This window comes from Anopheles funestus, chromosome 3RL (assembly GCF_943734845.2).
Source record: "Anopheles funestus chromosome 3RL, idAnoFuneDA-416_04, whole genome shotgun sequence".
NCBI classification, from domain to species: domain Eukaryota; kingdom Metazoa; phylum Arthropoda; class Insecta; order Diptera; family Culicidae; genus Anopheles; species Anopheles funestus.
In genome coordinates this window covers 58,213,890-58,240,473 of record NC_064599.1, presented here as the reverse complement: position 1 = coordinate 58,240,473, position 26,584 = coordinate 58,213,890, and the positions used below count along the sequence as shown (strand labels likewise).

General features: G+C 36.2%; 1 protein-coding gene and 1 long non-coding RNA gene across 8 annotated transcripts in view; one reads left to right on the top strand and one right to left on the bottom strand.

Moving 5' to 3' along the window:
- LOC125767539 (glycine receptor subunit alpha-2) overlaps window positions 1-26,584 on the bottom strand; it is a 48,355-nt gene that overhangs the window by 6,611 nt on the left and 15,160 nt on the right. For 6 of the 7 annotated variants that reach the window (XM_049434213.1, XM_049434214.1, XM_049434216.1 and 3 more), the window contains 3 exons: window positions 26,271-26,347; window positions 20,416-20,515; window positions 17,340-17,494 (listed from right to left, as the gene is read on the bottom strand). In XM_049434213.1, coding sequence (XP_049290170.1) covers window positions 17,340-17,494; window positions 20,416-20,515; window positions 26,271-26,347 — 332 coding nt within the window. Of the gene's footprint in view, window positions 1-17,339; window positions 17,495-20,415; window positions 20,516-26,270; window positions 26,348-26,584 lie in introns of those variants that run through there. The other variant, XM_049434219.1, reaches the window with a different exon arrangement.
- Window positions 1,714-6,114, top strand: LOC125767554 (uncharacterized). Its single transcript, XR_007418807.1, has 3 exons — window positions 1,714-1,812; window positions 5,426-5,615; window positions 5,996-6,114. It is a non-coding gene; the product is annotated as an uncharacterized LOC125767554 (long non-coding RNA).

The following is a 26,584-nucleotide window of genomic DNA, read 5'->3' as shown; positions in this document are numbered from 1 at the left end:
CCACAGGTTAAAGATTGGCGATCCGTTTAATACCGACCGAGTTATAGGCAAAACTTGGTGCAAAAATGAGCTTTATGAAATTTTCAAATGTTTATATTTTTTAATTTTTTTATAATTTTGTATTATTGTTTTATGTAAAGTATTATTTTAGTGAAGAGAAACTTATTTCAACCAATTGGCATTAAAAAAAATCAATTTAAATTTTTTTGCAAAATTTCTCAAAAAAATGGCAAGGGGTACCCCTTATGAAATTTTCGAGTGGAAAATTTTTTTGAATTTTTTTTCTGATTTTTTATTCTATTTTTAACTTAAAGCATTATTTGAGTGAAAAGAAACTTATTGCAACAAATTCGCATTCAAATATATCACATTTATAAATTTTGCTGAATTGCAGAAAAATGAGGAAAATTTTACAATTTCTCAAACAGGGTATGGACCTTGGTTCCTCAAATAACTTCTGGCACAGACATCTGAGGGCATGGCCGTCCAAGAAGAAAATGTAGCCATTGGTGCCATCTATCGACCACAGTTTAAAGATTGGCGATCCGTTGGATACCGACCGAGTTATAGACAAAACTTGGTGCAAAAATGAAGAAAATTTTACATTTTCTCAAACAGGGTATGGAACTTGGTTGCTCGAATAACTTCTGACACAGACATCTGAGGGCATGGTCGTCCAAGAAGAAAATATAGCCATTGGTGCCATCTATCGACCACAGGTTAAAGATTGGCGATCCGTTTAATACCGACCGAGTTATAGGCAAAACTTGGTGCAAAAATGAGCTTTATGAAATTTTCAAATGTTTATATTTTTTAATTTTTTTATAATTTTGTATTATTGTTTTATGTAAAGTATTATTTTAGTGAAGAGAAACTTATTTCAACCAATTGGCATTAAAAAAAATCAATTTAAATTTTTTTGCAAAATTTCTCAAAAAAATGGCAAGGGGTACCCCTTATGAAATTTTCGAGTGGAAAATTTTTTTGAAATTTTTTTCTGATTTTTTATTCTTTTTTTAACTTAAAGCATTATTTGAGTGAAAAGAAACTTATTGCAACAAATTCGCATTAAATTATATCACATTTATAAATTTTGCTGAATTGCAGAAAAATGAGGAAAATTTTACAATTTCTCAAACAGGGTATGGACCTTGGTTCCTCAAATAACTTCTGGCACAGACATCTGAGGGCATGGCCGTCCAAGAAGAAAATGTAGCCATTGGTGCCATCTATCGATCACAAGTTAAAGATTGGCGATCCGTTGGATAGCGACCGAGTTATAGACAAAATTTGGTGCAAAAATGAGGAAAAATTTACATTTTATCAAACAGGGTATGGAACTTGGTACCTCGAATAACTTCTGGCTCAGACATCTGAGGGCATGGTCGTCCAAGAAGAAAATATAGCCATTGGTGTCATCTATCGACCACAGGTTAAAGATTCGCGATCCGTTGGATAACGAGCGAGTTATAGGCAAAACTTGGTGCAAAAATGAGTAAAATTTTACATTTTCTCAAACAGGGTATGGAACTTGGTTCCTCGAATAACTTCTGGCACAGACATCTGAGGGCATGGTCGTCCAAAAAGAAAATGTAGCCATTGGTGCCATCTATCGACCACAGGTTAAAGATTGGCGATCCGTTGGATGCCGACCGAGTTATAGGCAAAATTTGGTGCAAAAATGAGGAAAATTTTACATTTTCTCAAACAGGGTAAGGAACTTGGTTCCTCAAATAACTTCTGGCACAGACATCTGAGGGCATGGCCGTCCAAGAAGAAAATGTAGCCATTGTTGCCATCTATCGACCACAGGTTAAAGATTGGCGATCCGTTGGATAGCGACCGAGTTATAGACAAAATTTGGTGCAAAAATGAGGAAAAATTTACATTTTATCAAACAGGGTATGGAACTTGGTTCTTCGAATAACTTCTGGCTCAGACATCTGAGGGCATGGTCGTCCAAGAAGAAAATATAGCCATTGGTGTCATCTATCGACCACAGGTTAAAGATTGGCGATCCGTTGGATAACGAGCGAGTTATAGGCAAAACTTGGTGCAAAAATGAGTAAAATTTTACATTTTCTCAAACAGGGTATGGAACTTGGTTCCTCGAATAACTTCTGGCACAGACATCTGAGGGCATGGCCGTCCAAGAAGAAAATGTAGCCATTGGTGCCATCTATCGACCACAGGTTAAAGATTGGCGATCCGTTGGATGCCGACCGAGTTATAGGCAAAATTTGGTGCAAAAATGAGGAAAATTTTACATTTTCTCAAACAGGGTAAGGAACTTGGTTCCTCAAATAACTTCTGGCACAGACATCTGAGGGCATGGCCGTCCAAGAAGAAAATGTAGCCATTGGTGCCATCTATCGATCACAAGTTAAAGATTGGCGATCCGTTGGATACCGACCGAGTTATAGACAAAACTTGGTGCAAAAATGAGGAAAATTTTACATTTCCACAAACAGGGTAAGGAACTTGGTTCCTCAAATAACTTCTGGCACAGACATCTGAGGGCATGGCCGTCCAAGAAGAAAATGTAGCCATTGGTGCCATCTATCGACCACAGGTTAAAGATTGGCGATCCGTTTAATACCGACCGAGTTATAGGCAAAACTTGGTGCAAAAATGAGCTTTATGAAATTTTCAAATGTTTATATTTTTTAATTTTTTTATAATTTTGTATTATTGTTTTATGTAAAGTATTATTTTAGTGAAGAGAAACTTATTTCAACCAATTGGCATTAAAAAAAATCAATTTAAATTTTTTTGCAAAATTTCTCAAAAAAATGGCAAGGGGTACCCCTTATGAAATTTTCGAGTGGAAAATTTTTTTGAATTTTTTTTCTGATTTTTTATTCTATTTTTAACTTAAAGCATTATTTGAGTGAAAAGAAACTTATTGCAACAAATTCGCATTCAAATATATCACATTTATAAATTTTGCTGAATTGCAGAAAAATGAGGAAAATTTTACAATTTCTCAAACAGGGTATGGACCTTGGTTCCTCAAATAACTTCTGGCACAGACATCTGAGGGCATGGCCGTCCAAGAAGAAAATGTAGCCATTGGTGCCATCTATCGACCACAGTTTAAAGATTGGCGATCCGTTGGATACCGACCGAGTTATAGACATAACTTGGTGCAAAAATGAGGAAAATTTTACATTTTCTCAAACAGGGTATGGAACTTGGTTGCTCGAATAACTTCTGACACAGACATCTGAGGGCATGGTCGTCCAAGAAGAAAATATAGCCATTGGTGCCATCTATCGACCACAGGTTAAAGATTGGCGATCCGTTTAATACCGACCGAGTTATAGGCAAAACTTGGTGCAAAAATGAGCTTTATGAAATTTTCAAATGTTTATATTTTTTAATTTTTTTATAATTTTGTATTATTGTTTTATGTAAAGTATTATTTTAGTGAAGAGAAACTTATTTCAACCAATTGGCATTAAAAAAAATCAATTTAAATTTTTTTGCAAAATTTCTCAAAAAAATGGCAAGGGGTACCCCTTATGAAATTTTCGAGTGGAAATTTTTTTTGAAATTTTTTTCTGATTTTTTATTCTATTTTTAACTTAAAGCATTATTTGAGTGAAAAGAAACTTATTGCAACAAATTCGCATTCAAATATATCACATTTAAAAATTTTGCTGAATTGCAGAAAAATGAGGAAAATTTTACAATTTCTCAAACAGGGTATGGACCTTGGTTCCTCAAATAACTTCTGGCACAGACATCTGAGGGCATGGCCGTCCAAGAAGAAAATGTAGCCATTGGTGCCATCTATCGACCACAGGTTAAAGATTGGCGATCCGTTGGATACCGACCGAGTTATAGGCAAAACTTGGTGCAAAAATGAGCCTAATGAAATTTTCCAATTTTTATATTTTTTAATTTTTTTCTGATTTTTTACTCTTTTTTAATTTAAAGCATTATTTGAGTGAAAAGAAACTTATTTCAACCAATTGGCATTAAAAAAAATCAATTTAAATTTTTTTTGCAAAATTTCTCAAAAAAATGGCAAGGGGTACCCCTTATGAAATTTTCGAGTGGAAAATTTTTTTGAAATTTTTTTCTGATTTTTTATTCTATTTTTAACTTAAAGCATTATTTGAGTGAAAAGAAACTTATTGCAACAAATTCGCATTCAAATATATCACATTTATAAATTTTGCTGAATTGCAGAAAAATGAGGAAAATTTTACAATTTCTCAAACAGGGTATGGACCTTGGTTCCTCAAATAACTTCTGGCACAGACATCTGAGGGCATGGCCGTCCAAGAAGAAAATGTAGCCATTGGTGCCATCTATCGACCACAGTTTAAAGATTGGCGATCCGTTGGATACCGACCGAGTTATAGACAAAACTTGGTGCAAAAATGAAGAAAATTTTACATTTTCTCAAACAGGGTATGGAACTTGGTTGCTCGAATAACTTCTGACACAGACATCTGAGGGCATGGTCGTCCAAGAAGAAAATATAGCCATTGGTGCCATCTATCGACCACAGGTTAAAGATTGGCGATCCGTTTAATACCGACCGAGTTATAGGCAAAACTTGGTGCAAAAATGAGCTTTATGAAATTTTCAAATGTTTATATTTTTTAATTTTTTTATAATTTTGTATTATTGTTTTATGTAAAGTATTATTTTAGTGAAGAGAAACTTATTTCAACCAATTGGCATTAAAAAAAATCAATTTAAATTTTTTTGCAAAATTTCTCAAAAAAATGGCAAGGGGTACCCCTTATGAAATTTTCGAGTGGAAATTTTTTTTGAAATTTTTTTCTGATTTTTTATTCTTTTTTTAACTTAAAGCATTATTTGAGTGAAAAGAAACTTATTGCAACAAATTCGCATTAAATTATATCACATTTATAAATTTTGCTGAATTGCAGAAAAATGAGGAAAATTTTACAATTTCTCAAACAGGGTATGGACCTTGGTTCCTCAAATAACTTCTGGCACAGACATCTGAGGGCATGGCCGTCCAAGAAGAAAATGTAGCCATTGGTGCCATCTATCGATCACAAGTTAAAGATTGGCGATCCGTTGGATAGCGACCGAGTTATAGACAAAATTTGGTGCAAAAATGAGGAAAAATTTACATTTTATCAAACAGGGTATGGAACTTGGTTCCTCGAATAACTTCTGGCTCAGACATCTGAGGGCATGGTCGTCCAAGAAGAAAATATAGCCATTGGTGTCATCTATCGACCACAGGTTAAAGATTCGCGATCCGTTGGATAACGAGCGAGTTATAGGCAAAACTTGGTGCAAAAATGAGTAAAATTTTACATTTTCTCAAACAGGGTATGGAACTTGGTTCCTCGAATAACTTCTGGCACAGACATCTGAGGGCATGGTCGTCCAAAAAGAAAATGTAGCCATTGGTGCCATCTATCGACCACAGGTTAAAGATTGGCGATCCGTTGGATGCCGACCGAGTTATAGGCAAAATTTGGTGCAAAAATGAGGAAAATTTTACATTTTCTCAAACAGGGTAAGGAACTTGGTTCCTCAAATAACTTCTGGCACAGACATCTGAGGGCATGGCCGTCCAAGAAGAAAATGTAGCCATTGTTGCCATCTATCGACCACAGGTTAAAGATTGGCGATCCGTTGGATAGCGACCGAGTTATAGACAAAATTTGGTGCAAAAATGAGGAAAAATTTACATTTTATCAAACAGGGTATGGAACTTGGTTCTTCGAATAACTTCTGGCTCAGACATCTGAGGGCATGGTCGTCCAAGAAGAAAATATAGCCATTGGTGTCATCTATCGACCACAGGTTAAAGATTGGCGATCCGTTGGATAACGAGCGAGTTATAGGCAAAACTTGGTGCAAAAATGAGTAAAATTTTACATTTTCTCAAACAGGGTATGGAACTTGGTTCCTCGAATAACTTCTGGCACAGACATCTGAGGGCATGGCCGTCCAAGAAGAAAATGTAGCCATTGGTGCCATCTATCGACCACAGGTTAAAGATTGGCGATCCGTTGGATGCCGACCGAGTTATAGGCAAAATTTGGTGCAAAAATGAGGAAAATTTTACATTTTCTCAAACAGGGTAAGGAACTTGGTTCCTCAAATAACTTCTGGCACAGACATCTGAGGGCATGGCCGTCCAAGAAGAAAATGTAGCCATTGGTGCCATCTATCGATCACAAGTTAAAGATTGGCGATCCGTTGGATACCGACCGAGTTATAGACAAAACTTGGTGCAAAAATGAGGAAAATTTTACATTTCCACAAACAGGGTAAGGAACTTGGTTCCTCAAATAACTTCTGGCACAGACATCTGAGGGCATGGCCGTCCAAGAAGAAAATGTAGCCATTGGTGCCATCTATCGACCACAGGTTAAAGATTGGCGATCCGTTTAATACCGACCGAGTTATAGGCAAAACTTGGTGCAAAAATGAGCTTTATGAAATTTTCAAATGTTTATATTTTTTAATTTTTTTATAATTTTGTATTATTGTTTTATGTAAAGTATTATTTTAGTGAAGAGAAACTTATTTCAACCAATTGGCATTAAAAAAAATCAATTTAAATTTTTTTGCAAAATTTCTCAAAAAAATGGCAAGGGGTACCCCTTATGAAATTTTCGAGTGGAAAATTTTTTTGAATTTTTTTTCTGATTTTTTATTCTATTTTTAACTTAAAGCATTATTTGAGTGAAAAGAAACTTATTGCAACAAATTCGCATTCAAATATATCACATTTAAAAATTTTGCTGAATTGCAGAAAAATGAGGAAAATTTTACAATTTCTCAAACAGGGTATGGACCTTGGTTCCTCAAATAACTTCTGGCACAGACATCTGAGGGCATGGCCGTCCAAGAAGAAAATGTAGCCATTGATGCCATCTATCGACCACAGGTTAAAGATTGGCGATCCGTTGGATACCGACCGAGTTATAGGCAAAACTTGGTGCAAAAATGAGCCTAATGAAATTTTCTAATTTTTATATTTTTTTATTTTTTTCTGATTTTTTACTCTTTTTTAATTTAAAGCATTATTTGAGTGAAAAGAAACTCATTGCAACTAATTGGCATTAAAATAAATCAATTTAAATTTTTTTTGCAAAATTTCTCAAAAAAATGGCAAGGGGTACCCCTTATGAAATTTTCGAGTGAAAAATTGTTTTGAAATTTTTTTCTGATTTTTTATTCTTTTTTTAACTTAAAGCATTATTTGAGTGAAAAGAAACTTATTGCAACAAATTCGCATTAAATTATATCACATTTATAAATTTTGCTGAATTGCATAAAAATGAGGAAAATTTTACAATTTCTCAAACAGGGTATGGACCTTGGTTCCTCAAATAACTTCTGGCACAGACATCTGAGGGCATGGCCGTCCAAGAAGAAAATGTAGCCATTGGTGCCATCTATCGATCACAAGTTAAAGATTGGTGATCTGTTGGATACCGACCGAGTTATAGACATAACTTGGTGCAAAAATGAGGAAAATTTTACATTTTCTCAAACAGGGTATGGAACTTGGTTGCTCGAATAACTTCTGACACAGACATCTGAGGGCATGGTCGTCCAAAAAGAAAATATAGCCATTGGTGCCATCTATCGACCACAGGTTAAAGATTGGCGATCCGTTTAATACCGACCGAGTTATAGGCAAAACTTGGTGCAAAAATGAGCTTTATGAAATTTTCAAATGTTTATATTTTTTATTTTTTTTATAATTTTGTATTATTGTTTTATGTAAAGTATTATTTTAGTGAAGAGAAACTTATTTCAACCAATTGGCATTAAAAAAAATCAATTTAAATTTTTTTGCAAAATTTCTCAAAAAAATGGCAAGGGGTACCCCTTATGAAATTTTCGAGTGGAAATTTTTTTTGAAATTTTTTTCTGATTTTTTATTCTTTTTTTAACTTAAAGCATTATTTGAGTGAAAAGAAACTTATTGCAACAAATTCGCATTCAAATATATCACATTTATAAATTTTGCTGAATTGCAGAAAAATGAGGAAAATTTTACAATTTCTCAAACAGGGTATGGACCTTGGTTCCTCAAATAACTTCTGGCACAGACATCTGAGGGCATGGCCGTCCAAGAAGAAAATGTAGCCATTGGTGCCATCTATCGATCACAAGTTAAAGATTGGCGATCCGTTGGATACCGACCGAGTTATAGACAAAATTTGGTGCAAAAATGAGGAAAATTTTACAATTTCTCAAACAGGGTATGGACCTTGGTTCCTCAAATAACTTCTGGCACAGACATCTGAGGGCATGGCCGTCCAAGAAGAAAATGTAGCCATTGGTGCCATCTATCGATCACAAGTGAAAGATTGGCGATCCGTTGGATACCGACCGAGTTATAGACATAACTTGGTGCAAAAATGAGGAAAATTTTACATTTTCTCAAACAGGGTATGGAACTTGGTTGCTCGAATAACTTCTGACACAGACATCTGAGGGCATGGTCGTCCAAGAAGAAAATATAGCCATTGGTGCCATCTATCGACCACAGGTTAAAGATTGGCGATCCGTTTAATACCGACCGAGTTATAGGCAAAACTTGGTGCAAAAATGAGCTTTATGAAATTTTCAAATGTTTATATTTTTTAATTTTTTTATAATTTTGTATTATTGTTTTATGTAAAGTATTATTTTAGTGAAGAGAAACTTATTTCAACCAATTGGCATTAAAAAAAATCAATTTAATTTTTTTTGCAAAATTTCTCAAAAAAATGGCAAGGGGTACCCCTTATGAAATTTTCGAGTGGAAATTTTTTTTGAAATTTTTTTCTGATTTTTTATTCTTTTTTTAACTTAAAGCATTATTTGAGTGAAAAGAAACTTATTGCAACAAATTCGCATTCAAATATATCACATTTATAAATTTTGCTGAATTGCAGAAAAATGAGGAAAATTTTACAATTTCTCAAACAGGGTATGGACCTTGGTTCCTCAAATAACTTCTGGCACAGACATCTGAGGGCATGGCCGTCCAAGAAGAAAATGTAGCCATTGGTGCCATCTATCGATCACAAGTTAAAGATTGGCGATCCGTTGGATACCGACCGAGTTATAGACAAAACTTGGTGCAAAAATGAGGAAAATTTTACATTTTCTCGAACAGGGTATGGAACTTGGTTTCTCGAATAACTTCTGGCTCAGACATCTGAGGGCATGGTCGTCTAAGAAGAAAATGTAGCCATTGGTGCCATCTATCGACCACAGGTTAAAGATTGGCGATCCGTTTAATACCGACCGAGTTATAGGCAAAGGTTGGTGCAAAAATGAGCCTTAGGAAATTTTCAAATGTTTATATTTTTTAATTTTTTTATAATTTTTCATTATTTTTTTATGTAAAGTATTATTTTAGTGAAAAGAAACTTATTTCAACCAATTGGCATTAAAAAAAATCAATTTAAATTTTTTTGCAAAATTTCTCAAATAAATGGCAAGGGGTACCCCTTATGAAATTTTCGAGTTAAAAATTTTTTTGAAATTTTTTTCTGATTTTTTATTCTTTTTTTAACTTAAAGCATTATTTGAGTGAAAAGAAACTTATTGCAACAAATTCGCATTCAAATATATCACATTTAAAAATTTTGCTGAATTGCAGAAAAATGAGGAAAATTTTAAAATTTCTCAAACAGGGTATGGAACTTGGTTCCTCAAATAACTTCTGGCACAGACATCTGAGGGCATGGCCGTCCAAGAAGAAAATGTAGCCATTGGTGCCATCTATCGATCACAAGTTAAAGATTGGCGATCCGTTGGATACCGACCAAGTTATAGACAAAACTTGGTGCAAAAATGAGGAAAATTTTACATTTTCTCAAACAGGGTATGGAACTTGGTTGCTCGAATAACTTCTGACACAGACATCTGAGGGCATGGTCGTCCAAGAAGAAAATATAGCCATTGGTGCCATCTATCGACCACAGGTTAAAGATTGGCGATCCGTTTAATACCGACCGAGTTATAGGCAAAACTTGGTGCAAAAATGAGCTTTATGAAATTTTCAAATGTTTATATTTTTTAATTTTTTTATAATTTTGTATTATTGTTTTATGTAAAGTATTATTTTAGTGAAGAGAAACTTATTTCAACCAATTGGCATTAAAAAAAATCAATTTAAATTTTTTTGCAAAATTTCTCAAAAAAATGGCAAGGGGTACCCCTTATGAAATTTTCGAGTGGAAAATTTTTTTGAATTTTTTTTCTGATTTTTTATTCTTTTTTTAACTTAAAGCATTATTTGAGTGAAAAGAAACTTATTGCAACAAATTCGCATTCAAATATATCACATTTATAAATTTTGCTGAATTGCAGAAAAATGAGGAAAATTTTACAATTTCTCAAACAGGGTATGGACCTTGGTTCCTCAAATAACTTCTGGCACAGACATCTGAGGGCATGGCCGTCCAAGAAGAAAATGTAGCCATTGGTGCCATCTATCGATCACAAGTTAAAGATTGGCGATCCGTTGGATACCGACCGAGTTATAGACAAAACTTGGTGCAAAAATGAGGAAAATTTTACATTTTCTCGAACAGGGTATGGAACTTGGTTTCTCGAATAACTTCTGGCTCAGACATCTGAGGGCATGGTCGTCTAAGAAGAAAATGTAGCCATTGGTGCCATCTATCGACCACAGGTTAAAGATTGGCGATCCGTTGGATACCGACCGAGTTATAGGCAAAGCTTGATGCAAAAATGAGCCTTAGGAAATTTTCAAATGTTTATATTTTTTAATTTTTTATAATTTTTCATTATTTTTTTATGTAAAGTATTATTTTAGTGAAAAGAAACTTATTTCAACCAATTGGCATTAAAAAAAATCAATTTAAATTTTTTTGCAAAATTTCTCAAAAAAATGGCAAGGGGTACCCCTTATGAAATTTTCGAGTGGAAAATTTTTTTGAAATTTTTTTCTGATTTTTTATTCTTTTTTTAACTTAAAGCATTATTTGAGTGAAAAGAAACTGATTGCAACAAATTCGCATTCAAATATATCACATTTAAAAATTTTGCTGAATTGCAGAAAAATGAGGAAAATTTTACAATTTCTCAAACAGGGTATGGACCTTGGTTCCTCAAATAACTTCTGGCACTGACATCTGAGGGCATGGCCGTCCAAGAAGAAAATGTAGCCATTGGTGCCATCTATCGATCACAAGTTAAAGATTGGCGATCCGTTGGATACCGACCGAGTTATAGGCAAAACTTGGTGCAAAAATGAGGAAAATTTTACATTTTCTCAAACAGGGTTAGGAACTTGGTTCCTCGAATAACTTCTGGCACAGACATCGGGGGGCATGGTCGTCCAAGAAGAAAATGTAGCCATTGGTGCCATCTATCGACCACAAGTTAAAGATTGGCGATCCGTTGGATACCGACTGAGTTATAGGCAAAACTTGGTGCAAAAATGAGCCTTATGAAATTTTCAAATGTTTATATTTTTTAATTTTTTTATAATTTTTTTATTATTTTTTTATGTAAAGTATTATTTTAGTGAAGAGAAACTTATTTCAACCAATTGGCATTAAAAAAAATCAATTTAAATTTTTTTGCAAAATTTCTCAAAAAAATCGAGTGGAAAATTTTTTTGAATTTTTTTTCTGATTTTTTATTCTATTTTTAACTTAAAGCATTATTTGAGTGAAAAGAAACTTATTGCAACAAATTCGCATTCAAATATATCACATTTATAAATTTTGCTGAATTGCAGAAAAATGAGGAAAATTTTACAATTTCTCAAACAGGGTATGGACCTTGGTTCCTCAAATAACTTCTGGCACAGACATCTGAGGGCATGGCCGTCCAAGAAGAAAATGTAGCCATTGGTGCCATCTATCGACCACAGTTTAAAGATTGGCGATCCGTTGGATACCGACCGAGTTATAGACATAACTTGGTGCAAAAATGAGGAAAATTTTACATTTTCTCAAACAGGGTATGGAACTTGGTTGCTCGAATAACTTCTGACACAGACATCTGAGGGCATGGTCGTCCAAGAAGAAAATATAGCCATTGGTGCCATCTATCGACCACAGGTTAAAGATTGGCGATCCGTTTAATACCGACCGAGTTATAGGCAAAACTTGGTGCAAAAATGAGCTTTATGAAATTTTCAAATGTTTATATTTTTTAATTTTTTTATAATTTTGTATTATTGTTTTATGTAAAGTATTATTTTAGTGAAGAGAAACTTATTTCAACCAATTGGCATTAAAAAAAATCAATTTAAATTTTTTTGCAAAATTTCTCAAAAAAATGGCAAGGGGTACCCCTTATGAAATTTTCGAGTGGAAATTTTTTTTGAAATTTTTTTCTGATTTTTTATTCTATTTTTAACTTAAAGCATTATTTGAGTGAAAAGAAACTTATTGCAACAAATTCGCATTCAAATATATCACATTTATAAATTTTGCTGAATTGCAGAAAAATGAGGAAAATTTTACAATTTCTCAAACAGGGTATGGACCTTGGTTCCTCAAATAACTTCTGGCACAGACATCTGAGGGCATGGCCGTCCAAGAAGAAAATGTAGCCATTGGTGCCATCTATCGACCACAGTTTAAAGATTGGCGATCCGTTGGATACCGACCGAGTTATAGACATAACTTGGTGCAAAAATGAGGAAAATTTTACAATTTCTCAAACAGGGTATGGACCTTGGTTCCTCGAATAACTTCTGGCACAGACATCTGAGGGCATGGCCGTCCAAGAAGAAAATGTAGCCATTGGTGCCATCTATCGACCACAGGTTAAAGATTGGCGATCCGTTGGATACCGACCGAGTTATAGGCAAAACTTGGTGCAAAAATGAGCCTAATGAAATTTTCCAATTTTTATATTTTTTTATTTTTTTCTGATTTTTTACTCTTTTTTAATTTAAAGCATTATTTGAGTGAAAAGAAACTCATTGCAACCAATTGGCATTAAAATAAATCAATTTAAATTTTTTTTGCAAAATTTCTCAAAAAAATGGCAAGGGGTACCCCTTATGAAATTTTCGAGTGGAAAATTTTTTTGAATTTTTTTCTGATTTTTTATTCTATTTTTAACTTAAAGCATTATTTGAGTGAAAAGAAACTTATTGCAACAAATTCGCATTCAAATATATCACATTTATAAATTTTGCTGAATTGCAGAAAAATGAGGAAAATTTTACAATTTCTCAAACAGGGTATGGACCTTGGTTCCTCAAATAACTTCTGGCACAGACATCTGAGGGCATGGCCGTCCAAGAAGAAAATGTAGCCATTGGTGCCATCTATCGACCACAGTTTAAAGATTGGCGATCCGTTGGATACCGATCGAGTTATAGACAAAACTTGGTGCAAAAATGAAGAAAATTTTACATTTTCTCAAACAGGGTATGGAACTTGGTTGCTCGAATAACTTCTGACACAGACATCTGAGGGCATGGTCGTCTAAGAAGAAAATATAGCCATTGGTGCCATCTATCGACCACAGGTTAAAGATTGGCGATCCGTTTAATACCGACCGAGTTATAGGCAAAACTTGGTGCAAAAATGAGCTTTATGAAATTTTCAAATGTTTATATTTTTTAATTTTTTTATAATTTTGTATTATTGTTTTATGTAAAGTATTATTTTAGTGAAGAGAAACTTATTTCAACCAATTGGCATTAAAAAAAATCAATTTAAATTTTTTTGCAAAATTTCTCAAAAAAATGGCAAGGGGTACCCCTTATGAAATTTTCGAGTGGAAATTTTTTTTGAAATTTTTTTTCTGATTTTTTATTCTTTTTTTAACTTAAAGCATTATTTGAGTGAAAAGAAACTTATTGCAACAAATTCGCATTAAATTATATCACATTTATAAATTTTGCTGAATTGCAGAAAAATGAGGAAAATTTTACAATTTCTCAAACAGGGTATGGACCTTGGTTCCTCAAATAACTTCTGGCACAGACATCTGAGGGCATGGCCGTCCAAGAAGAAAATGTAGCTATTGGTACCATCTATCGACCACAGGTTAAAGATTGGCGATCCGTTGGATAGCGACCGAGTTATAGACAAAATTTGGTGCAAAAATGAGGAAAAATTTACATTTTATCAAACAGGGTATGGAACTTGGTTCCTCGAATAACTTCTGGCTCAGACATCTGAGGGCATGGTCGTCCAAGAAGAAAATATAGCCATTGGTGTCATCTATCGACCACAGGTTAAAGATTCGCGATCCGTTGGATAACGAGCGAGTTATAGGCAAAACTTGGTGCAAAAATGAGTAAAATTTTACATTTTCTCGAACAGGGTATGGAACTTGGTTTCTCGAATAACTTCTGGCTCAGACATCTGAGGGCATGGTCGTCTAAGAAGAAAATGTAGCCATTGGTGCCATCTATCGACCACAGGTTAAAGATTGGCGATCCGTTGGATACCGACCGAGTTATAGGCAAAGCTTGGTGCAAAAATGAGCCTTAGGAAATTTTCAAATGTTTATATTTTTTAATTTTTTATAATTTTTCATTATTTTTTTATGTAAAGTATTATTTTAGTGAAAAGAAACTTATTTCAACCAATTGGCATTAAAAAAAATCAATTTAAATTTTTTTGCAAAATTTCTCAAAAAAATGGCAAGGGGTACCCCTTATGAAATTTTCGAGTGGAAAATTTTTTTGAAATTTTTTTCTGATTTTTTATTCTTTTTTTAACTTAAAGCATTATTTGAGTGAAAAGAAACTTATTGCAACAAATTCGCATTCAAATATATCACATTTAAAAATTTTGCTGAATTGCAGAAAAATGAGGAAAATTTTACAATTTCTCAAACAGGATATGGACCTTGGTTCCTCAAATAACTTCTGGCACTGACATCTGAGGGCATGGCCGTCCAAGAAGAAAATGTAGCCATTGGTGCCATCTATCGATCACAAGTTAAAGATTGGCGATCCGTTGGATACCGACCGAGTTATAGGCAAAACTTGGTGCAAAAATGAGGAAAATTTTACATTTTCTCAAACAGGGTTAGGAACTTGGTTCCTCGAATAACTTCTGGCACAGACATCGGGGGGCATGGTCGTCCAAGAAGAAAATGTAGCCATTGGTGCCATCTATCGACCACAGTTTAAGGATTGGCGATCCGTTGGATACCGACCGAGTTATAGCTAAAACTGTCTCGCAAAAATGAGCTTTATGAAATTTTCTAATTTTTCTAATTTTTAATTTTTTTTATAATTTTTTATTATTTTTTTATTTAAAGCATTATTTGAGTGAAAACAAACTTTTTCCAACCAATTGGCATTACAATAAATCAATTTCATTTTTTTTGCAAAATTTCTCAAAAAAGCGAAGGCTTTTCCTTAGAAAATTTTCAAATTGGAGCGCATCGCACAATCGCTCCTGTGTGTAGTGCTCCGTACGGAGCTTCCTCTTTTTTGCGTGGGCTGTGCGGGCTCGCGCACAATACAGGGTTTTTCTATTCAGTTTAGACTAGCGGCACACTTTTTCCTACTCGGCGCACTTGATTTTTAGCAATCAGCATGTTTTTTTGCCTACCCGCGTCAAAAATCAAGTGCGCAGAGCAGGAAAAAGTGTGCGGCTAGTCTAAACTGAATCGAAAAACCCTGTAAGATGAGCGGAGCGATTGAGATACCTCTTTCGCTCTTGACCCGACACTACTTCCGACCTTTTGGAAAGCAAATTGCCGAGATCTCCGGCAGATGTCATTCAGCGTTTGGAATAACATGTATAAGTTGGCATATTATAAAGACACTCGAAGAATTGGTACTCTGAAAGCAGTTAAGTTATGCAAACTTTCTAATTTCCAATGTACTGGGATGTCCATCTAGCCACATGTTTACTATGTATGAATCAAGTCTTTGAAGATCTTGAATCTTGCTGAGACTAAGTACTCTTCCAATTGAAATACGTTGAAGTAAAGCATCCCAATTCTCTATCTTAATATGAAGTTTTTGGACTAAATAGAATTCCAAAGAAAATTTATTGTAAAAACATGCCGATGTATTGTATTCTGGCACAAATCTGCATCGAACGACAAGCAAGGCTGTTCGTAAGCTCTGAACCGAGCATAGCAAAAGTTTACCCCAAGCAAAAAAGGTTATCGCAGACATTTCATCAGCTAATGCAAATTCTCTTGCATCAGACATCTAAGAGCCGTAAGCGAACCTTGAGCATGAACTTGCAGCCAAGCTGGAGGCACTTTCTTCCCCGCATACACCCGCTCGAAAACCCCGTTCGATATAGGACATTAACCGGAAGTTTTCCCAATGTGTTACACGGCCATTAAAGGTAGGCAGACATTAGGCGATAAGGGATTCAACACAGACGGCAAGCAAACGCTGCCCAAGGCTTTTGCACGATGCAAGGTCAAAGGAAATCTAACGGTTTTCTGTAGTTACCGTGGGCCAATCCAGCGACTAGTGCATTGATACTGGGTAGGGATGATCCCACGATCGATGGCTGTCGACAAGTTCTTGCAACAAACGGCATGGCGCATGGGGGGGGCAAGGTTTTACCAGTGTGCGTTGATTGCTGTACGAACGAACGCTGTTTTCGTGCAAAGCATCAAAAGCACAGGAAGGAAAACTAAAATCAATTGCAATTGTAACGAAGGCGATGGCAATTACAGTCAGACAGAGTGAAGATAGGTTAATTTTTCATACACGGGAAAGGTTTTTTTTCCGCAGAAAGCGCCAATGGGGCGCTTTAAAGTGGTATAAGTTGCGTTTCAGCTGTAGCCAATTCGAAAGGAAATTATTTGAAAATGTACTAAGATTAGTACTAAGAAGTGTATTCACATCAATATGCTTAACAAGATATAAGTGCAAAGATAAACAAACAACAAAATTGAAGAGAAGCAATTGAGTTTCGAGAAAGCCTTCGTTACTGCACATTTAGTATACGTAGATTACTACTGCAAAACAATCTACTACTAACTAACAATGTCACAGTGGTAACAGCTACTTTTGACATTTCTGTCACATTAATAAAGAAGCGTTAGGCACTTGCAGAAAAGGAGAGAAACTCTTTTTTACACATGAAAACGACAAATAAAAAGTAAAACTTACATAAAAGGATTAAAAAATTAATGTACTATAAACATTTGAACTGATGTACACAGTTCAGAAATAAAATATGAATAATATAATCATGTAAATAAGCGAACGTAAGATGAAAGCATTAAAAGTCAAACGAACGGAAAAGCCCAGATTTGGTAAAGTGGACGTATTAAAATAAAGTAAGTTCCCTCACACCGTCACCAGCTTCACAGTGGTTCAGTTCAGTTAAGTGTGAACGTACCAAAATTGAAACACAAAAAAAACAACAGAAAATCACGCAACTATTTACCTGATATCTTCGAGTTGAGAAAGTAAGGATCCGGTTGCCATAGATTATCGAAAAACTCCGGCGGAAGTATCACGTGATCGTCGCCCTCCTCGAAAATGTCGTCGTGCAGATCCAGTCTCGATTCGACCCACTTCTGATGCACGAACATATCTACTCTGGATATGCCGGTGTTGATTTGTTTCGTGAGATTTCGTGTGTACCGCGTGTTGTTGTTTGTGACCATGATGCCGGTGGTGGTTGTTGGTTCGTTGGTTTGTTTGTTTGTTTCAGTCGCCATCGAGCGGGTTTCGCAGCCCATTGTAAACGGAGCAAGCAGCAACAAAAAAAGGTAAAGGGAAAATTGCATTATTAATCGATTGCTTTCCCATCACATCCACCCCTGTTGAAGGGTTTTCCACAAGGTTTAGGGTTTTTATGTGTGTGTGTGTTTGTGTGTGTGTTTTTGTGTTGATGCAATGGAACGTATAAACGGGGATACATGCGAGGAAGTGCATCGTGGTGCAACAGCCTTGGACATCAACCATTTACGAGTCAAATATGCAGGTTGAGTGTATTATGATGAAGAAAACAACAAAAAAAAATGGGAAGAAAATTAGCAAATGAAACAACAACCGTCACACACACAGAAACAAAGGGAAGCAAAATTTAGATGTACGATTCGATTGTGAAACATTTATGTCTTTCTTTTTCCCTCTCAATCGCTCTTTGCATCTCTTTCGCTTGTGTCCTTTTTCAAATGGTTGTTCAAATGCTTTTTTTTTTGCTGTTTCGTTTCTCGTTGCCGTTGTCCCCTCGTGTTGCGGTGACACTCGGCAAACCGGTGCACTGTGCCGGAGGTGACACCGATGTCACGACGGAAGTGGGCTTGTAGCCATTGCAATCGAGCCACCGACTCACCCAACTTATGGGCTGGTTGTTTAGCATGGGTGACCTCCTCCCACACTGCCACCATTCAACTGCAAATTGGTTGGTGGTTCGACTGAGGGCTACGGAGTTGGTCTAATTGAAGGACACACCCGGGGCCCAAATTGTGGTGCGCCATTTTGGTGCCACCGAAAGCACCCAACCGATGGGTTGTGGTATTGTGGTGTGGACTACAGCAGCGGACGTCATTCGCGACTTGGATACCCTCCCGGTGGGCGAAGTAAACCAAATGTGTGTGCATTTTATTTTCATGGCCGTCGGGAATCGGTGCATCGAGTTCGAGTTTGAAATGGTACACGGAACAATCGGTAACGATCGAAACCGACCGTCAGTGGTTTTGTTGTTTTGTTGTGTTTTTTTGTTTTTTTTCCCCGAAAGATATCAATCGTCGCGTGTTTGTACCTCTACGTTGGTCAACTCTTGATTTATTGGTGGTTGACTTATCTAATGTTTTGTCTTTTTGGACCTCATTTGTTGATATTCTTAAGAATTTCCATTCAGATTTATGTTTTGAGTAATGATTTATTTAGACGAAGAAATGTTAGTTTTATAATTTGGTGTTCAATTTCATATTATTGTGTTAACATCCAACGCAAATTTTCAGGAAGATGTTAGACAATGACAGTAGATACAGTACTACTCGATTTTACTGAAGGATTTTACTGAAAAGTAAAATGAATGAAATGAGTTGAAAAGAAACGTTTGATACACATGAGTTGAAACGCAATACATCTGTACAATACCCAAACTAGCCGAATGAATATACTTTTCGCTCTGCCTAACTGTCAAACCTGTGCAACCGAACAAGCGGGCTAGTCTGATCGGCAAGGACATGAAACGGGATCCGCTTCTGCTTAGGAGATTGGCAAATTGATAGCATTTTTTATTATTTTTCACTTTTTTTTATTTGAAGCATTATTTGAGTGAAAAGAAACTTATTTCAACCAATTGGAATTAAAATAAATCAATTTAATTTTTTTTGCAAAATTTCCCAAAAAAATGGCAAGGGGTACCCCTTATGAAATTTTCGAGTTGAAAATTGTTTTTAAATTTTTTTCGCATTTTTTATTCTTTTTTTTAATTTAAAGCATTATTTGAGTGAAAAGAAACTTATTGCAACAAATTCGCATAAAATTATATCACATTTATAAATTTTGCTGCATTGCTCAAAAATGAGGAAAGTTTTACATTTTCTCAAACCGGGTATGGAACTTGGTTCCTCGAATAACTTCTGGCACAGACATCTGAGGGCATGGCCGTCCAAGAAGAAAATGTAGCCATTGGTGCCATCTATCGACCACAGGTTAAAGATTGGCGATCCGTTGGATACCGCCCGAATTATAGGCAAAAGTTGGTGCAAAAATGAGCGTTATGAAATTTTCAATTTTTTTTAATTTTTTTAATTTTTTATTATTTTTTACTCTTTTTTTTGTTTAAAACATTATTTGACTGAAAAGAAATTTATTGCAACCAATTGGCATTAAAATAAATCAACTTAAATTTTTTTGCAAAATTTCTCAAAAAAATGGCAAGGGGTACCCCTTATGAAATTTTCGAGTTGAAAATTGTTTTTAAATTTTTTTCGCATTTTTTATTCTTTTTTTTAATTTAAAGCATTATTCGAGTGAAAAGAAACTTATTTCAATCAATTCCCATTAAAATAAATCAATTTTTAAAATTTTTCAGAATTATTCAAAAAAAGCTCATAATTTATTATTATTATTATTATTTATTATTAAAATTATTCAAAAAAAATTTTTTCAAATTTTATGATTTTTTTAAATTTTTTTAATTCTTTGTTTACTTAAAGCATTATTTGAGTGAAAAGAAGCTTATTTCAACCAATTCGCAATAATTCGCAAAAAATAGCATGTGATATGAAATTAAAAGAAGTTATAGAGAGGAAATAATATTTATATATATAATTTGTTTCTAATTGTTAATAAATTGTCTTAATGATACGATTAGCGCTAGGTGTAATTTTATATGTAGGATAGGTTTTTGGTTCGTTTACTGTTAAGTATTCATGGGTCATCATTTAAAAACAAATAAGTGGATTGTTTTACTGTCCATATGCAAAATGAAGTGTGTGGGTGTGTGTTTGTGTGCTATATAGTTGTTGGGTTATTGTTTGCTTAGCTGCTTTCGATACCTAAAATCCATATCCTCGACATTTATGGAATTAATATCTACCACGAATATACTGAACTCTACCACAACCGGGCTGCCTTTTTGTGACGGTGGCCGAACCTCTGGAATGAAGAAAGAGAAAGAGAGAGAGAAAGGGTGCAGAATAATTAAACAAATATGAAATTAAACATCTTTGCAAACAATGTTCAAGCTTTCGGATTTCAAATACTCCCATCATCCATTGTTGGGTCTTCTTCTTCTTCATGGCTTAACGACCTTACAGGTCACGCCGGCCATTTCTGGCTTACTAGACTTATTTTACCACGTAACCGGATAGTCAGTCCTTGCTACGAGGGGACGGTCTGGATGGGATTTGAACCCGGTCCGGTCGTGTGGACTGGCGCCGTTTATCACATGTACCACCGGGCCGCCCCGGTGGGCGGGGTGGTTGTTGGGTGGTTGGTTCAAAAATAGTACATTCTGCGTACAGCCGTACTACCGAGTTTCAGTTTTTCATGCGTGCATTTATTTCCGGCACCGGAACACAACGCATCGCCGGTTGGATGGCTATTATTTACCGTACCAGGAGTACGAAAGCAAACCTATCGCAAGACGTATTTGCCAAGGGCACTAGGCTGCATTGACCTTGGCAGCTTATTACGAACCGTGGCATGGTTGCACCCGCACCATAAATAAGTAGGCACGTTGCAATTGCACTTCCGAAATTCGTAAACCATTTCCGTGTTCGTTTTCGCTTCTTGGTTTACACTGAACCCCGTACCGGTGTTCAGTGATGAGAATGAAAGCGCCTAGGTGCGAAGTGCATTTTAATGAACCTAATTAGCTGTGAATAGTTATTTTTCGACACCGTAAAATTTTCTTTTTCTGAACGGCACGAAGAGAAATAAATACAGTCGAAATGGTTTTTGCATACGAATTGAAGTGTACTTTACGACTATTTTGTATTTAACTAATTGTGTTAGCAACATGATAAAGATATTTTGTTTGTTTGTTTATGAAGCAGAAGATTTCTCTCATTTATGTCATCTTTGTTGGTTGGATTTTAGTATTTGATTTTTCTCGCTATGAGATTGTCAGCCTTCGATCAAATCTTAGAAGGTCTAATTTTGAAGGGTTGGTCTTAGTGATTTATTTTATTTCCCCTCTCCGATTTCACCAGTCTTCATTGCCTTTAAAGCATTACAGCAAACCAAATAATACTTTTAAATGAAATTTAATCTTAATTGCTCACTTACACACTTACAAATCTGTTCCCAGAAACAGAAGCAGCAAAAGTAATCGCTACAAATGGACCAATTGTCAAGTTGCCAAATTGTTTGTTGAAAACGGAACATAACCGAATAAGCGTAAGAATCGAAGTATTTTTTTATGCCATTTATTCGGATGAAAGATTATTGTTTACCGTTTCATTTCCTAATTAAATACAACCACGCTTCGGCAGGTGGATTTCCGTTTTGTCTATAAAGTTTGTTTTTAATTTCCACTCTCAATATTGATTGTGAATAGCAGAAAAAAAAAATGTTTGCAGTTTTGCATTTCGAATTATAAATCGGACGTCTATCGGTCTGTTTTAATTCGAATCCATCAAGCTAAACATCGCATTAAATGTTCTCAATTTTGATTGACGCGTTGAAAATCTAACCGTATCGATCGATCAATTTCAGCTCGGTTGGTGTTTCACAGAAATGAGCCTACGATTCAAGAGGTGGTTTTAGGTTGAAATTCTGCAATAATCCACACATGGCATAACATGTGGTATTGAAATGCGATGGTTTTATTTATATTATAATTGCTTGTCAATTATCCATGCAATTTATCACATATTAAGCTAATAGCTAATTATACAGCTAATTTATACAATTTTACATTTACAACACTTTTACTTACAGACGTTTACTTAAAGTTCATCCTTAAAAACAGTTAGAAAATACTTAGAATATTTTTTTTCACCCCAGGAGTCAATCTTTATTAATAACCGCACACAAAACCTCATATGGAATTTACACTAGAACCGCATTACATTAAAAAAAACTCTCCTCCAGCCCAGAAAGATTGACGTGAGTTAATATATCACCAAGCGGATGCAGCTTACTGGTTTTTGGACGAAGCAAAATTCGCGCATCGAATAAAAGAAAAGAAAAGACCATAGTGCCCCACATCACGCAATTGTGGTTTTTCCCCCAAGAGGGAGAGGGTTTTCCCAAGACGCGCAATGGGAACCTCGGCACCTACATTTTGATTAATAAATGATGCAATGCAGGCGAATGGATTATTCTAGTGTTCGGTAGGTGTTGGATCACCACTATACCGATGCTATTTACGAATGGTCGGGAACGACATAAGAGGATACTTTTGCTGCAGCACCAACCAGTACGGGCTTGTGGTGGGTCATTTGTACACAGGTGGTGTGAAAGCGCCAGCATGGTTGCGTTTGAATATGAAAATGTATTTTACTAGCAACGAGCGAACGGATTAATAGTGGGTTTTTTTGGCAATCGAGTGACTGTTAATCGTCCATTGGGTCATTTATATCCATGTTAGGTTTACCTTTAGATATTATGCTTGTAACAAATGTTTGCAATCGTGAGAATTGTGTATGAAATCATCAGACGAGTAGATCGAAAGCTCGAATTTTTTTATTCGCTGAAGAACGGGCAGCGTTCTTCAGTTTGTAGTTTCAGAGAAGTTCGCTATTTTTGACAGTCGTTACTAATGATTTACCGTCGCTAGTGCCAACTGGTACTATGTATAAAAATCCCCGAATAATAGGAAAATAATGCCGATCATTACAGACATGTTACTCGTTACTGACGATAAATTACAAGTAAGACAATTTTGGTTGGATGAGGTCGCCCGGTGGTGTATGTGATAAACGGCACGGGTTCTACAAGACAGGACCGGATATCAAATCCTATCTGGACTGTCACTCCTAGCAACGCAAAAATAAGTTTAGTAAGCCAGAAATGGCCGACGTGACCTTACAAGACGTTAAGCCAAGAGGAGAGAGGGACGAATAATTCTGGCTGCAAAGTATTGAAGCTAAGAGTGTAGATGACAGATAGTAAACCTATTAGTACTATGTACGAAGTCTTTGGATGTAAATAACATTGAGAAAAATGTTAGCTTTGACGTGACATTTAGAGTTTACAATACTTTCTAAGCTAGATATTGTACATAATATTTTATTTGCTTAATTATAATAAAAATGACAATTGGATAGACTGTGAAGAAAAGAATTTAAATAGTTTCTTGTAGCGTATGTATGTACGTTAACTAAAACAATCTTCCAATGGGCGATTTTATCGTATTGACTTGAGTTTTAATGTTTTTCTTTAAATTCTCTTCTTCTCCGATTCTCCCACCTTGCTTACGCTTGAAAATACGCAACAATCTCCACTTTTCATATAATTTCAATCGTTTAAATCTCATCACGATACCAACATTTTTCATTCTCATAACCGGCAATAATTCCAAACAGAATGAAATAATCGAAAGTATCACACCGACTGCAAAAATTGTCCAGCAAATAAGTAAATCATGCACATCGAATGCACGCACCGTATCTTCCTCAGACACTTTGATCCGTCTGCCCATCCGAACGGCGTCACCATCATCGTGACTATACCAGTTCCGTGTGATCCAATATCGAAAAAGATCACCCTCCACAAAAGCCGTCCAGTGAAAGTCGAGCACTTCATCGAACGGGGAATAGTAGAACAGAACGAACGTATCTTGAAATGGTGCTACACGTTCCTGTACCAGATGTACCTCATCCCACAGAATGTGGCTCCAACGTTCGCCGACGTCACACGGTAGCACAACGTGATACTGCTCTGGCTTGGCCACCGTCACGTCACCGGACGGTACGTCAAGCTCATGCAAGAACTCAATCGAGCTGATCTTCTTGACGTAGCCGCTGAGGTAAATTGGCAGCTCGGACCGATTAACTTCGTCCACTGTGCGAAACTCCGGGTAAAAGGGTTTCTGCGCTAGTCGAGCAGTTAGCACGGATTGATAGACCGTTACGAGTATGAGACTGGCATAGACGTAGCCTGTTAGGATGCAATTACCAGCGGCCGTATCTGTACCGGCCCTCGGTGGACCATTGATGAACGTCTGAAAGATGTCAAAGTTAATGCTGAGAAATGTACGCCCAGTCAAATAGCCGTAGCGTTGCAGCAGATAGCTCGTGAGCTCAGACCCGAGCAACAGCGCGAGCCACACGGTCCATCGAAAAGGATCGACCAATAGCCGGATGAACGGAATACGCTCACTGCGCGGTGCGAGTATACAGTGATAGCTGAACTGCTTCAATGGAATGCGCCGCACCGGATGCGACTGGAACGTATCGTAGACGATCCCAAAGTCCATCGGTTTGTTTTCCCGCCATTTGTGCAGATTGTTCGTGTGGATGCGGTAGCGTGCGTTGATTCTACGGCTCAGCACATCGATGAAGTACCAGTAACGGTTTGACGGAAGCATGCGGCGTGTTTGGTCGCCACGTGTGAAGTATATCGAAAACTCGTAGCCTTGCAGATTGCGATACTGCCGTTGGAATAGTTGTTCGAGCGACCCAAACGACGGACGATCTGGTTGATGGTGTATGACTGCCTGCCTGAACGGCTCCAATGATAGACAATCAAACGTTCCAAGCATATCGTAGAAAAGTATCATAATGTTATGTGGACGATTGTACTCCTCGAACCGGAACATGGCAAATGCGTTCCGATTGGGGTATAGCAACAGAACAAGGACGATAAATCTTGCACTTCCAAAATGGTACACTTTCCGGCTAAGAAAAGTGTGGAACGCTTGATAACCCTGTGTGATGGAAAGATTCAACGCTTAATGTTACTTCACAGTGAATGTCCACACACCGTCACTTACACTTGGTGAGTTATTGACGAATATAATGAAGTACTTCTTCGACGTCATAAACTGCTCCATCGAATCGTCCTGCATAGTTAGCTGATGGGCGCAGGATAACTCTTGCAACCCATTCAACACGGTACTGAGAATGTCGTTCGCCTGAGGATCTTCGTGGAAGCGCATAAACTTAAGCTGATAGACGTTATCGTTCGCACAGATTGGTCGGAGTAGCTCCAACAAATATCTGGCCACTGGTGCATCTGGACGTAGATAGGCGAAACTCCAGACAGGTAGGAAAAGCTCAGGTTGAAATGTGCTCGTAACTTGCCAACAACCAATATTTGTGAGGAGCACTAACAACAGTAACCGTTCTTCAGCAACCATCGTAGATACTATGGATAGTAGCAACTACTGATGCAACACATTTTCAGTATCGTATCCAGTATCGAATTATTCAGCAGGACACAATTTAGATAATGAAAAATCACACTTATGAGTGCTGGAATTTAGTTACTATAATAGATCCATGGATGTACATAAGGAAAATAATTTGTATAATGTTCAACAACTTTTCTAATTTTAATAAAATTAATTCTCATATGGAACAGTCGCTCAGAACTGGTTTTCATTGTGTTTTACTACGAAAAGGTCAGCTAGAGCTTGAATTTCCAAGGTAAATGCCTTACTTCTCGCAGCGTTATTATACGATATTATAAGTATTAATTTAATAGCGCCTTAAAGTATGCAATCACTAGTTTGAGCGTATACTTACCCAGGTAAGCGTTACGAAGTTGTTTGACATTTCTTAGACAAGTTCATTTGTTGATTTAAACTTTTCCATCCAATTTCTTAATAACGTTTTCAATTACATAGTAAAAAGTAGACTAGTAAAAAGTAGTTTATAGATATTTTAGCTTCTCAAATTAAAACTTCTTCCTTCTGTTTTCTCAAATACACCATCAGTTTTAAACTGTAACATATGCCTACCTTTCACATAGTCTTCCGGCAGTACTACTCGTGGTTTGAGTGTGTAATTTTTCGCCGCCAGCACCTCCTTCAGAAAGCTACAAAGAAACGAGAAGAGAGTAACATGCGTAAGCCGTTAGCGTGGTCTAGAACTGGGTAAAGTAAAATCGGAAATGAACCCGATTCCGTTACATCCCGGAAGTGTTATTACTCTAATGGTATTAATCTATTATTAAACGCACCGTTTCGCGTCCCAAGCGGTGCTTTGGGGTGGGATCAGACAAAAAAACACATCCTCGATCAAAGCTCCGATAGCAAACGTAAATCCCTTCGGG